The sequence below is a fragment of the Medicago sativa genome, chromosome 6 (genome assembly GCF_051527215.1).
Source record: "Medicago sativa cultivar Bolivia chromosome 6, Bolivia_mono, whole genome shotgun sequence".
NCBI lineage: Eukaryota > Viridiplantae > Streptophyta > Magnoliopsida > Fabales > Fabaceae > Medicago > Medicago sativa.
In genome coordinates this window covers 87,264,449-87,278,479 of record NC_140754.1, presented here as the reverse complement: position 1 = coordinate 87,278,479, position 14,031 = coordinate 87,264,449, and the positions used below count along the sequence as shown (strand labels likewise).

General features: G+C 33.7%; 1 protein-coding gene and 1 pseudogene across 2 annotated transcripts; both read left to right on the top strand.

Moving 5' to 3' along the window:
- Nucleotides 1–2,685: 2,685 nt before the first annotated feature.
- On the top strand, nt 2,686–8,159 carry LOC146917813 (TMV resistance protein N-like). The gene is made up of 8 exons (XM_085719571.1): nt 2,686–3,075; nt 3,424–3,500; nt 4,100–5,279; nt 5,431–5,706; nt 5,823–6,131; nt 6,257–7,324; nt 7,408–7,877; nt 7,986–8,159. The coding sequence occupies exons 1-7, from the start codon at nt 2,686–2,688 to the stop codon at nt 7,843–7,845; spliced, it is 3,738 nt and encodes a 1,245-aa protein (XP_085575697.1). The 3' UTR covers nt 7,846–7,877; nt 7,986–8,159.
- LOC146917812 (uncharacterized) lies at nt 7,845–11,857 on the top strand (annotated as a pseudogene). The gene is made up of 7 exons (XR_015016690.1): nt 7,845–7,877; nt 7,986–8,176; nt 8,283–8,364; nt 8,989–9,219; nt 9,873–10,478; nt 10,649–10,931; nt 11,144–11,857. The product of XR_015016690.1 is annotated as an uncharacterized LOC146917812 (transcript).
- Nucleotides 11,858–14,031: the final 2,174 nt, after the last annotated feature.

Sequence of the window (14,031 nt, the reverse complement as noted above, 5' to 3'; positions counted from 1 at the left end):
ATAAACTCATCCTAAAACATGTTAGATGCAATCTAATGATCTACAGACTTAATATTAGTGAAAGATAGTCTCACCCTTACCTTAGATTATTTTTCTGAAATCAAAAGCAGCGTGCGTTCTTCGTTCCTAGAGTTCTCTCTCTGAGTTCTCCTCTTCTTTTCTCTCCTTGTTCTCCTCTTTTCCAAAAAGCGGTTTAACGTAAAAACTCTTTCTAACCTAAGCTTCCTTATTTATAATACTAATCACTCTTCCTAAATCTATTTAGGCCCAATAACTTATTCTTCTTTCTATTCTAACCTCCAATTCTACTTACACTAATAATTCTCATATTCTAATAAATAATAGAATAATGCCACGTAATAAAATACTAACACCTCATATATATAAATAAATCACATAAATAGATTCTAACTTAATAAAAATAATTAAATAAAAAGGAGGGCGTTACAGCCCCACCCATGAGTAAATATTTCATAGTAGCCTCATTAGATCGTACATCTTTCTTGGTATATCCAGATAGTAGATAGGAGCATAAACTGAAACATTCTAGAGCTACAAAGATAGTTATTAGATCATTAGCGCTGCATAAAAACATTCCTCCTAGAGTAGCGATTAATATGAATAACAGAAACTCTGTTATAGCCATTTCTGTACATTCAATGTACTCTACGGATAGAGGAATACATAGAGTTGAAGATAGTAAAATAAGAAATTGAAAGATTTCGTTGAAATTGTTCGTTTGGAAATTTCCCGAAAAACTAATCATGGGTTCTTCTCTCCATCGGAACAACAACGCCGTTATGCTCATTACTAAACTTGTTGAAGAGATAAAATAGAACCAAGATAGATCTTTTTGATCAGAGGTTAAATCAATCATCAGAAGAAGAATTAGACCAAAAATTAGGATCAATTCAGGAAAAATAAAACTTCCATCGAAAAGAAGCAAATGAAAGGCTTTCATAAAAATTCTTGTAGACTCGAGAATGAGATTTTCATTCTGTACATGTCAAATCATGAATTAGTAATTGCATCGAATCTCCAAAAAAATACCAAACATTCCTCTTTATTTATTCTTAAGCAAGTCCCCAAAAGTGCTTAGTTGAGCATTCATTTCTATTTCGTCTTTCGTTTCGATGGATATATCGATTAATTCCGATTCTTTTTCTATGGATTCTTTTCCAATTATGTATGGATCCATACATAGGTCTATGTGTGTATATAGATCCTGCTCATGGATTAACGAAAATGTGCAAAAGCTCTATTTGCCTCTGCCATTCTGTGAGTCTCTTCCTTTTTGCTTATGGCATCACCACTCCCTTTGGCAGCATCCACTATTTCGGAACTTAATTTGAAAGTCATATTTCGACCCGGACGTTTTCGGGATGCGTCTAATAACCAACGAATGGCAAGTGCTTTTCCTTGTGTGGATCCTATTTCAACGGGAACTTGATGAGTCGATCCGCTTACGCGTCTTGCTTTTACTGCTATATCGGGAGTTACCCCACGTATTGCTTGACGTAAAACAGATAGTGGATTTGTTTCTGTCTTTTGTTGAATCCTTTTCATAGCTCGATAGATAATTTTATAAGCCAATGATTTTTTTCCGTGTTTCATAATACGGTTAACCAACATGTTAAGTAATTGATTACGATAAATTGGATCGGATTTTGCGGTTTTTTTTCTGCAGTACCTCGCCGTGACATGAGCGTAAAAGGGAGAATCCATTTTTTTATAACTTATAGGGGCTAAAATAATTTATTTTGGCTTTTTTGCCCCATATTTAGAACGACCTTGTTGGCTAAATTAGATATTCTTATAGGGGATATCAGAGTATAAATTTTACTTTTCAAGGGAGGGGAGTGTATATTTTAACATAAGAGGAGAGGAGAATTTAAGCATCTTTGAGAGGAGGAGAGTGTAATTTACTCTAATGTATATATAGCAACAATATCAATGAGAAAGGACGGCCAATATTCATCCCTCTATCATACTTCTTCTATCAATAAATTTAGAATTCTACTCTTTGAAGAGATTTCTCATTTTCATATTGGTATGGACCATACGTTGTTTAAAAAAATCAAAATACAAACAAACACAATCAATTTTATTAATTAATATATCTAATGGTGTAGTTGATATATTGAATATTGGCGACCGCAACCCCCATCTCCATTAAAGACAAATATAGTGACTTGACTAAGCAAACTAATAATTAGTTCCTTTGAAAAAATCACAATACAGGCAAACAACCATTTTGTTTTAAATATCTAAAAATAAGCAAATTTATTACTTTAATTTGAAATTGTAAAAAATGACATGGGTCATTGGATATACTCCCTCCGGTCACTATTATAAGCAAAAATCAAGTTTTTAAGTTCATTCATTAAATGATGTATTTGGTCAATAATGTAAACCAAATACATCATTTAATAAATGAACCTAAAAACTTGATTTTTGATTATAATAGTGACCAGAGGGAGTATTAAACTAACGAAATTCCCAACTTTAATTATAATATATGTTTGATTTTTTCAATAATAACAAATGGTTTGGTTAGAGAAACTCCGTCATTGACTTTACTTGCAAAATAATTTATTGTTTTTGTTTATATTTATTATGAAATTTGTGAATTCCTGTGCTTGAATTCATGTTCGAAATTCCATATTCACTTCACACTAAATTTTCATGGCTTCTGTCCCCAAAGCATTCACCTATGATGTGTTCCTTAGCTTTCGAGGTGAGGATACTCGCTACAGTTTTACTGGAAATCTCTGGAAAGCTCTCCATGACAAAGGAGTCCGTACTTTCATGGACGACGAGGAGCTTCAAAAAGGTGAAGAAATCACACCATCACTCATCAAAGCCATTGAAAATTCCAACATGGCCATCGTTGTTCTTTCCAAGAATTATGCTTCTTCTTCCTTTTGCTTAAAAGAACTTTCTAAGATCCTTGAGGTGGGTCTTTCTGTTTTGCCAGTTTTCTACAAGGTGGATCCTTCTGATGTACGGAAGTTAGAAAAGAGTTATGGAGAAGCCATGGATAAACATAAGAGCATAAATATCGGCAGTGGCATTGTATACGTGTAGCATTGTTTGTCAGAAGGTCATCGATATTTGGCATAACATATGGTAGTGGCTTTCTTTTACTACGTTCCCAAGTTTGGCAACGGTGGCATTCACCATTGTTAAGCTTTTTTCAAAAGCTTTTTGAAATAAAATAATTAAAAAAGAAATTACCATTTCAACTATTGGAGGATATTATGAATGAGTGAGACCCATTTTAGAGTTTTGGATGAGTAGTATGGATATTTAGAAATTGTAGTAGAGTGGTTTAAATAATTAAGAAGTGTGAAGTAGTATAATATATTGAGTGGGGTCCATTTATGCTACCAATATGAGTGGCATGGATGTGGATGCTCTAAGGCCAGCTCTAATCTCGATAAATGGAAGATGTCTCTTCACCAAGTTGCCAATTTGTCAGGCTTTCATTACAAGAAAAGGTATATTCCTATTTTTGTTTTTCATTTCATTTGTCTAGTCGATTAGCTGGATGAATTGAAATAAATAGATAAATAGTTAATATGGTTAAATACGTTTTTCATCCTTAATTAAAATTGTAGCGAATTTCAATTTTTGTCCCTATAAACAAAAATGAGATGTTTTCACCCTCACATAATTTTTCTTTCGTTTTTGGTCCAAGGTAAACACGATTTTAACATTTTTTTAAATATAATAATATGGACATACATGAGTAGGACATAATTGATGAAAATAATTTAAGCATATCTTGAACATTAAAGGGTCCTAGTCTTAGTATAACTATGAATATAAACTTGTTGTCAGGGACAAAAAATTTCATAAATTTTTGGAAGGATGAAAACACCACACTTTATTTTTAAGGACTATAATCAAAATTAGCTATATTTTCAAGGACAAAAAACTTTTTTAAGCCTTTTTAATAATACATATTGTATTGATATTATAAAATCGCACAATCACGATAGATGGAGGGCGAAAAACACAAATAAGTCTAATATATAATCGGTGCTAAAAATATAGACAAGTGCACTTAAATGACCAATTTTCTTTTATTGGTTAGGGATGGGTATGAGCACGAGTTTATTGGGAAGATTGTTGAACAAGTCTTAAGAAATATAAAACCCGTTGCCTTACCTGTTGGGGACTACCTAGTTGGACTGGAGCACCAAAAGCAACACCTGACTTCACTTTTGAATGTTGGATCCGATGATACAGTCCACATGGTAGGGATCCATGGGATTGGTGGAATAGGGAAAACTACTCTTGCTCTAGAAGTTTATAACTCTATTGTCTGTCAATTTCAAGGTTCATGTTTTCTTGAAAAAGTTAGAGAAAATTCAGACAAAAATGGATTGATATATCTCCAAAAGATCCTTTTGTCTCAAATTGTTGGAGAGAAGAACATTGAGTTAACAAGTGTTGGACAAGGAATTTCAATATTACGACAAAGGCTCCACCAAAAGAAGATTCTTTTGCTTCTAGACGATGTTGACAATTTGGAACAATTAGAGGCCGTTGCTGGAAGATCTGCTTATTGGTTTGGTCCAGGAAGTAGAGTCATCATTACGACTCGGGACAAAAGGTTGCTAACAAGGCATGAGGTTGAAATAACATATGAGGTGAAGGGACTGAATGATGAAGATGCTTTTGACTTGATACGGTGGAAAGCTTTAAAAAACAAATATAGTACAAGCTATAAAGATATTTTATTTGTTACAGAGTATGGAAGAGAATTAATGGATATGAACGACAAAGTTTTTTCAGGTTATGTGCATGTTTTAAAACGTGCGGTAGCATATGCTTCTGGCCTTCCACTCGCTTTGGAAGTCATACGTTCTCACTTTTTTAATAAGACAATAGAGGAATGTAAATGTGCACTAGATCGTTTTGAAAGGGTTCCTGATAAAAAGATCCAAACGACACTACAACTGAGCTTTAATGCTTTGCAAGAAGAAGAAAAGTCTGCTTTTCTTGACATTGCTTGTTGCTTCAAAGGATGGAAATTGAAAAGGGTCGAAGAAATACTTCATGCCCATCATGGTGATATCATGAAAGATCACATTAATGTGTTAGTGGAAAAATCTCTCATAAAAGTGAGTGAGTCTGGTAATCTGACATTACACGATTTGGTAGAGGATATGGGGAAAGAAATTGTTAGACAAGAGTCACCAGAAAATCCTGGAAAACGCAGTAGGCTATGGTCCTCTAAAGATATCATTCGAGTCTTAGAAGAAAATACAGTGAGTAATAATGATGTGGATGGTTTGGCTTTTCATTTTAAGTTTCATTACGATTGCTAATGCTAAAGTTACAGTTTTGGCTTTCTGCATTATCAATGGTATAAATTTCTACCATACATTATATTTGGTTGATTAGTCCTTTTTTATACAGGGAACAAGTAAAATTGAAATCATATATTTCGACCGATGGATTAGAGTAGAATGGGATGGAGAAGCTTTCAAGAAGATGGAAAATCTCAAAATACTTATTTTTAGTAATGATGTTTTCTTTTCTAAAAATCCCAAACATCTTCCAAATAGTCTAAGAGTGTTGGAATGTCGATATCACAAGTATCATTCATCAGATTTCCATGTGCAAGATGATAGATGCCATTTTTTCATTCACCCTCCATCAAATCCATTTGAGTGGAAGGGCTTTTTCACAAAGGCAAGTGTAGCATATTTATATCTCTGATCTTATATTAATAATTCCGGTTTAATATTATTTATATATTTCTTATTTATTTGCATGTTTTTCTATTTTCTATTTTTATGTTTTTGCAGAAGTTCGAGAATATGAGAGTTTTAAATCTTGATCATAGTGAAGGTTTAGCAGAAATACCTGATATATCTGGTCTCCCAAATTTAGAAGAATTTTCAATTCAAAATGGTGAGAAAGTAATTGCAATTGATAAATCGATTGGTTTTCTGGGTAAACTTAAAATCTTTAGAATTATAAGTTGTGCCGAAATCCGGAGTGTTCCACCTCTCGGTCTGGCTTCACTGGAAGAAATAGAATTTTCACATTGTTATAGCCTAGAAAGCTTTCCTCTCATGGTGAATAGATTTCTTGGAAAACTTAAAATCTTAAGGGTTATAAATTGCACCAAAATCAAAATTATTCCATCACTCATTTTACCTTCTCTAGAAGAACTCAATCTTTCAGATTGTACTGGTCTTGAGAGTTTTCCACCTTGGTAGATGGGTTTGGTGATGAGCTTAAAACCATGAGTGTTAGAGGTTGCATCAATATAAGGAGTATTCCACCTCTCATGTTAGCATCTCTAGAAGAACTTGATCTTTCAGATTGTATTAGTCTTGAGAGTTTTCCAATAGTGGAGGATGGGTTTCTTGGAAAACTTAAAACCTTGCTTGTTAAAAATTGTCACAATCTCAAGAGCATTCCACCTCTCATGTTGGATTCACTAGAAATACTTGACCTTTCAAATTGTTATAATCTCGAGAGTTTTCCACTTGTGGTAGACGGGTTTCTTGGAAAACTTAAAACCCTGCTTGTTGGAAGTTGTCACAAACTCAAGAGTATTCCACCTCTCAAGTTGGATTCACTAGAAAAACTTGACCTTTCATATTGTTGTAGTCTCGAGAGTTTTCTATCTGTGGAGGATGGGTTGCTGGATAAACTGAAATTCTTGAATATTGAATGTTGTGTCATGCTTAGGAATATCCCATGGCTCAAGTTGACTTCTTTGGAACATTTTAATCTTTCATGTTGTTATAGTCTTGATCTTGAGAGTTTTCCAGATATATTGGGAGAGATGAGAAATATACCAGGACTCCTATTGGATGAAACTACCATAGAAGAGTTGCCGTTTCCATTTCAAAATCTTACCCAGCTTCAAACATTTCATCCATGTAACTGTGAATACGTTTACTTACCAAATAGCATGTCAAAACTGGCTGAATTTACCATCCAGAATGAAAGGATGTCAAAAGTGGCGGAATTTACCATCCAGAATGAAGAAAAAGTGTACGCAGTCCAATCTGCACATGTAAAGTATATTTGCATCAGGGACTGCAAACTTTCAGATGAATATCTGTCAATAAATCTCATGCTGTTTGCTAATGTGAAAGAAATACACCTAACTAACATTCAATTCACAGTTCTTCCTAAATCGATTGAAAAATGTCATTTTTTGTGGAAACTCGTTTTGGATGATTGCAAGGATCTTCAGGATATTAAAGGGAATCCTCCAAGCTTAAAAATGTTATCTGCACTAAATTGCATATCGTTGACTTCTTCATGCAAAAGCATATTAGTAAAGCAGGTTATGATTTATTTTGCTATTATTTGTAATGTATTTGATATTCTTCTTGATATACACTTAAATTAATTATTTATGACTAAAAGGAATTACATGAGGCTGGAAACACTTGGTTCCGTTTGCCACAGACAAAGATTCCAGAGTGGTTCGACCACCAAAGCGAGGCAGGATTGTCAATTTCTTTCTGGTTTCTTAACAAGTTTCCTGCCATAGCTCTCTGTGTAGTTTCTCCATTGACATGGTATCGTTCTCAACATTGTGTTAGAGTGGTTATCAACGGAGATACATTTTTCTATACACATGGTTCGAAGATTGGTGCAAAATCACAGGCGGATACGTATCATTTGCATCTTTTCCATATGCAAACGGAAAACTTCAATGATAATATGGATAAATCACTTTTACAAAATAAGTGGAACCATGCAAAGGTTTACTTTGGATTCAAATTTCATAAAAGTGGAATCCATGTATTGAAAGAGAAAAGTAAGATGAAGGATATCCGATTCACCGACCCAGGGAATTGATGCTAACATTGTGTTACACTCGGGATGTTGCAGTAAGTATATCATTCATTTTACCCAAATATCCTTCATTCTTTATGCGGAAATATTGAATTTTTGCCTAGTTTTAATAATTGTGAAAAGCCCTCCTATCATATCACTAGAGAGCACATTCAAAAGATAATGGTGGAAGCTTTGATTGTGATGAATCAGTGAAAGATGCTTCAGATTTCAAGTGTAGGTAGAAGATTCTCCCCGCAGTTGATAAATCAAATGCATGTCCCGCTCCTGAGAAGAAGACTGTACCATTATTAGCCACCAATTTCAAATATTCAAATACCCAGCTTTCAGAAAAGTATGAACCCTAATTAAATTTAACATTTTCCAATTTTTATAGAAAATTTTGATTTTTGAACGTTTTGTAGAAAAAATGGGATTTATGCATTTTTTTTGTACGACAGGTACAGAACTGTTGCTGATTTGTCTAGTGGTATGAGTTGTTCGCTTAGATTGTTGCATCATGGTTGATGTTCTTGCTAAGAGGTGATTGTTATTTTTTATTCCTCGAAATGAATTATGGATGATAAAGATACTATCCATTTTAAGGTTGTATTTTGATATTTTCTGACTGAAGATGTGTCTGGTGTTCGTACCGTGTATATAATACCGACACATGTGGTTATATTGAATTATGTCATTTTCTCAGACTATACACTATGTCGATGTGTGATTGTCCGTGCTTCATAGGTTAAAATAATATGTGTGTATGTGTTTGTATGTAAGTGCACCATATGCAAGTAAACTTTAGGCTTAGTGTTGTCAAATATGGAGTGTATTGGCAGACATTTTAACAACTGCCATGGACAATTTGTGAAATATGGGGGTGCCACGACATTTTGTGTCGATTATGGCCGCTTTGAATACAGTGTTTTTTGGATTTCTGCAATTGATGATATTGTTTAGTGTATGTTTGGATTTATGATGAGTTTGACAGAATGATGTTGTGCCACCGTGATTTTGTACAAGTTACACGCTTTGAAGCTACTGCAAAATCATGGTGCCACCTTTATTTCGTTAAACTCACCGTGATTTTGTATAGATTAAGGAAGGGATTCTAGTTTTTTTTTTGTTTGTTTTCGGAATAACGGTGGTATGTTTTATTTCCAGAAACTTCTCTTATGCTCATCCAGCGCAGATAAAGTATATACTTTCTGAAGGCATAGAAATTAAAAAGGTGGTTGTTGTTGATAAGAAGAGCTTATGTATGAAGCCGGATTTGAAGATCACCTTGGTATTTGACGTTGTAGAAGATCACTCCGAACATTCTACTTATTTGGCTCTTATATGATATTTAAATTCCAGGCTGATTAATTTCTTTAATCTGCACCCTGAGGTAACATTTTTTGATTTAATGGTGTTTCTCTTGATAATTGTATTTTCTGTATTTGACGGTGCAATTTATGCTATCTCTACAGTGGTATATGTGATCTTATTCGATCATTAGCTTTGATTTGAATTGTTATTTTAGATGCTCAGCGTCCGCAATTCTAATCCAATCTGAGGGACTTCTGGAACTTTATTGGTTATGTGACTTGTGTCTGAGTTATATATCTGACAAGGTATTACAAAATCAACGTGATACTATTTATTACGGTAATTTTTTTTTTTTGGTAACATAGTTGAGGGATTATGGAATTCAAGATTATTACTGTAATGGCATTTGCATTTTCATTCTCTGCATAGTAATCTATGGTGTGATTAGAGATTCCATATGGTAGGTAGATGTAAGCATGTTATGCTTAGATGAAAATGTAGTATACGAGATTTAGTAGAAAATTGGTTGATGATTGTGTAAGCATGTTATACTTGGTTGAAAATGTATAGATGATTATGAAAAATTATAAAATGAGATTTAGTTGAAAATGTTATACGAGATTGTTTTTTTAACTGCTTTTCTTTGGGTATGCCTCAGATATATTTATTTTTGTTCTAGTTAAGTAAAGAAGTTTGAAAGTACGACTGACGCAAAATAATTGATTTCATTAATTTAATTATATTCCAAAGGCCAGACTACAAGAGCCCTTTAACCAGAGCTTGTAACTTTTCAAAGACGGAACTGTAAATTTGTCAACAGAACTTTCATCAACTTCCAATGAAATTGAACTGTTGCTGAACAACTTACATTTGAGTCTGACTGCCTAGATAGCCCACAAAGTGAAAGCACGGGGCAGAACGAATGTACACCGTCGTCTGATTTTGTGAGAAATCTTAATGCAGAAAGAGGAAAGCAGAACGAGTCATTGTCCATGAGTATTTAAGCAAGTGTTATTAATACATCAGTACCTAAGACCTCCCCTCCACATTCTGTTATCCGTGCTGAAAGCCCTGATTTGAAAATTGTCTCTTGTACGGATAGTTTGTTGACACACACACCTGCACAGTCAACACCTGAGAGATTGTTGCTCGGTTCTGACGTTAAGCCTCAGAATTTGACTGTCCAAAAGTCTGCGTCGTGTTTTAAGCCTGCAAAAAGATTGCTCGACATTACACTCACCAAATGCAGTGATAATTCGGACAATAGTGTAGACATGTCCAAACCTGGCAAAGGATATTCTGAGGGTCTCAAATCTTTTGATTCCATTTCCCTGCCTCAAGAGGTATAGCTTCCATCTTGTTTTGGTTTTAATTTTGGACTTATTCTTAAAATCAGTCTCTGATATTCTCTTATTATTTTATTCTGTACCTTTCCAAAGCAATTTTATTGTGAAAGAAATTTTTTTCTCTCGTTTAAGTAATTGCTTTCTTGATAATTGGTTTCTCAATGCAGGTAGAAGAAAGCCTTAATCAATCCTTTGAGGAAACCAACGTAGATCAAACTGGTTTGGATGAATCGGATAACAATCTTTCATCATTGGTGTGATTAACTCTATATTTGGTATGTTCTAATTCTAATTTATAATAATTCACACGATTTCTAAATAATAAACAAATAAGCTAACTAATCTTATCCTCTCAATAGGAGAAGCTGAAAAACAGATTGAGATTTTGCAAAAGATTGTGCCAGACTGACCTTGCAAGAAGGTGGTATCTTCTGGAGACACTATGTACTGGTGGGTCTTATTCTTTTTTTCACTGATCAACTGTTGTTCTTTTGGAGTATCAGTCTATTTTAGGGATGTGAAAATCCGAGTTAGAATTCTGTGTTTATGTTTGTTATTTATTATGGGATAGCAGAACCTAGCAGTTTGGTACAACATCAGAACTTTTGATGGCCTTATTTAGTTCTTATTCTTCTAGTTTCTATAACATGTTATATTTGCAGCATCAAGAATGCGTCAGATTTGGACTCAGTTCGATCAATACTTCTCAGCCATGTGACCAAAGAAGACGAGTGTTAATTGCGTTGTTGCAAATGATTGTGTTGTAATGTTGTGCATAGAAAGGAAATTGTTTTGTGGAAGAAAAGTAAACAGAGAGGAGATGGAGATTAGAACACCATACACACAGCCAAGTGTGAAAGTTCCTATCCCTCATTATATGGTGGAAGGCTATTAACTTGTTGGATGGGAGGATAGTGGTGTTGTACGTGGATGGTTATCAAACCCAATATCGAAGTTGGTCAAAAACTGAGGGGAAACATATCTCTGGTATGATAGTTGGATTGATGGTGGTTCATTGGCTTCGAGATTTAGTCGGCTTTTATCAGTTTCAAATTTTTGAATGCAATGTGGAGGAGATGGGGGGAGTGGATTGAGGGGCAGTGGGCCCGGTCATGGAGGAGGGAGTTATTTCAGTGAGGGATGAACAAGGTTGTGAATCAAGGTGTTGGGGATAGATGGATATGGAAGCATGACAATGGAGGAACATATTCTGCGAGTCATGCTTATTCGGTAATTATAAATGACGGCCTTCTGTGTAGAAATCCTTTCTTTTCAAAAACTTGCTACAAGTTGGTCCCGTTGAAGGTGTATTGTTTTGTTTGGTGATTGGTGTTGAATAAAATGCCGATGAAGGAAAACCTCGTTGATCTAATATTGCTACATCTTTCAAAGAGGAGGTGTGCAGTGGAGGCAGCTACACATTTTGTTCTTTAAATGCCCCGGGTTTGCGCACGTCTGGTGGCTGTCTTCATTGGTTGAAAATTACATGAGTTATGCATAATGACTGCCGGATCTATAAGAAGTGGGTCTCTTTCTGTTTACAGTTGATTAGTTAATTTGAACAATTCTAGCTTGTTGGATAATATCAAAGAGTTGGTCTTGATGGAGAAAAGTAATGAGCTAGAAGAACAAATCATTTCCATTGAAGCTAACATAATTGCTTTTGAATTTATGTAAATTTTAGTTCTTATATTCCTATAAGTTTTTATATTTAAATTTAGAAACAAAAAATTATTGTTTTAATGAAAAGTTTATACAGATAAATGTCCAACTAAAATTGGTATTTACTTTTCGAGTTCTCTTTAGTTTTTTTTTTTATATTTAGTTTCGAGTTCTCTTTAGTTAATAATTATGGTATAGGTTTAAATTACAATTTGAAAAAAACTGTGTTGGTAAAGGCAGAATTGTATTGAAAAAAGTCTGACTTAAATAAATTGAAAGTTACTAATAGTTACTTTTTGGGTTTCTTGATTAAAAAAAAAAACGAAACAGTAACAATTACTGGGATGGAAAACAATATAGTTGATAACATAAGAAGAAAACAATAGAATAAATTCCATTTCTTTCAAAAAAAATAGAATAAATTCCATTGTAGTAAATTGAAATAATCACATGGAGGAAGTTTACAATGAAAACTGGCAACCCCAACAAGGACTTAACTAAAGCACCAATTAGTTTCAGTCCACTAACCAAGGTACATTGTATTATAATTTCAGAAATACGTTCTTTGAAAAAAAAAATCAAAATACAAATAAACTACCCCAATTCTTGTAATATCTAATGGTGTAGTGGATATATTAAACTGAATTCCAACTTTAATTATAATATATGTTTGATTTTTTCAATAACGTGTGTACTAAAAGATCGTTTTTCAAAGACCAATTTCTCCTCTGAATAAATTGGATTTAATCTTTGTCAAGGATTAAATTGGACCGCGAGAAAATTGTGAGGGATCAAATTGTGTCATTACTCTAAAATTTGAAAATCTCGCTAGTTGGATGGAAAAAAATATCTCATTTCATAGAGACATTCTTAACTCATTCACAAAATTTGATAACAAAAATAATGTGTTGCAACATGCAAGTCCTATATATGCAATGTTTGGAATTGTCCTTAGTAATAAAAAATTCAGAGAAAGGACTCGCCACTCTTGGAAACTTAGTAGTGACTTCCATGGGAAACAAAGCAACAGAGAATAGCTCAGAGATTCCAGAATGCTTCATGATTATGTGAACCTATTTGAAGGTAATGCATTTTGAACAATTCTGCTCACCTTAATTGCCATTGCATATTTGGATATCTAGATTTCTGGAAGTTAAACACTTCGATTATTTTTTATTCGCTTAATGATAATAATTTCGTTGTTTTAGAGAAATGTGTTTCTTCAACCAATATTATACAACTTGTAACCAAAAAAAAACCAATATTATACAACTTTTGCGACAACATTTAAAGTGGTTAACTCATGTGACAGCGTTTCATTCACGGTTGAGGCTCCACCATTGAGTTATTTTATTCAAAATTTAGTACTTCATTACCGGTAAACTGCAAAGAGTTATGTAGAGTATAATCCAACTAAAATAATTGGTTTGAAACCTAGTCCAACTTCCACCGCTAAACAATTCATGCACAAGCCTTCCTTACAAGGTTATTATGTTTACAGAATTTAGTCTTAATGTCTTATCATATTTTTATTAGAAAAATGAATGCAACTGATCTTAATTTGATGTACATGTTAACCCCATTGTTTTGTTCCTATAGATGTTTAGGTAAAAAATCAGCTTTTTCTTTCCCTTATTTCAGACTATTGCCCTTTGAACCATTGATACTAATTTCATACTTGGTTTGTCACTTTGAGTAAAATCTTCCAATGTCCCATTTCATCGAGTTGTCAAGAAATCAAGAAAAACATGGAGTTAGTCCAACATTAGTCCCCAACATATAATATATCACTTTCAAATATAATACACAAAAACATATTCTTTCGGCCGCGCAACGCACATGTCTCTATCTAGTTTAAACTTAATTTTTAGGTGCTCACTTGCATGTA

Coding starts and splice junctions, on each gene's coding strand:
- LOC146917813 (XM_085719571.1), top strand. CDS start 2,686: ATGGCTTCTGTCCCCAAAGCATTCACCTATGATGTGTTCCTTAGCTTT. Junction 5,280..5,430: donor GAGTCTTAGAAGAAAATACA/GTGAGTAATAAT, acceptor TTTTTTATACAG/GGAACAAGTAAAATTGAAAT. Junction 6,132..6,256: donor GAAAACTTAAAATCTTAAGG/GTTATAAATTGC, acceptor TTTGGTGATGAG/CTTAAAACCATGAGTGTTAG.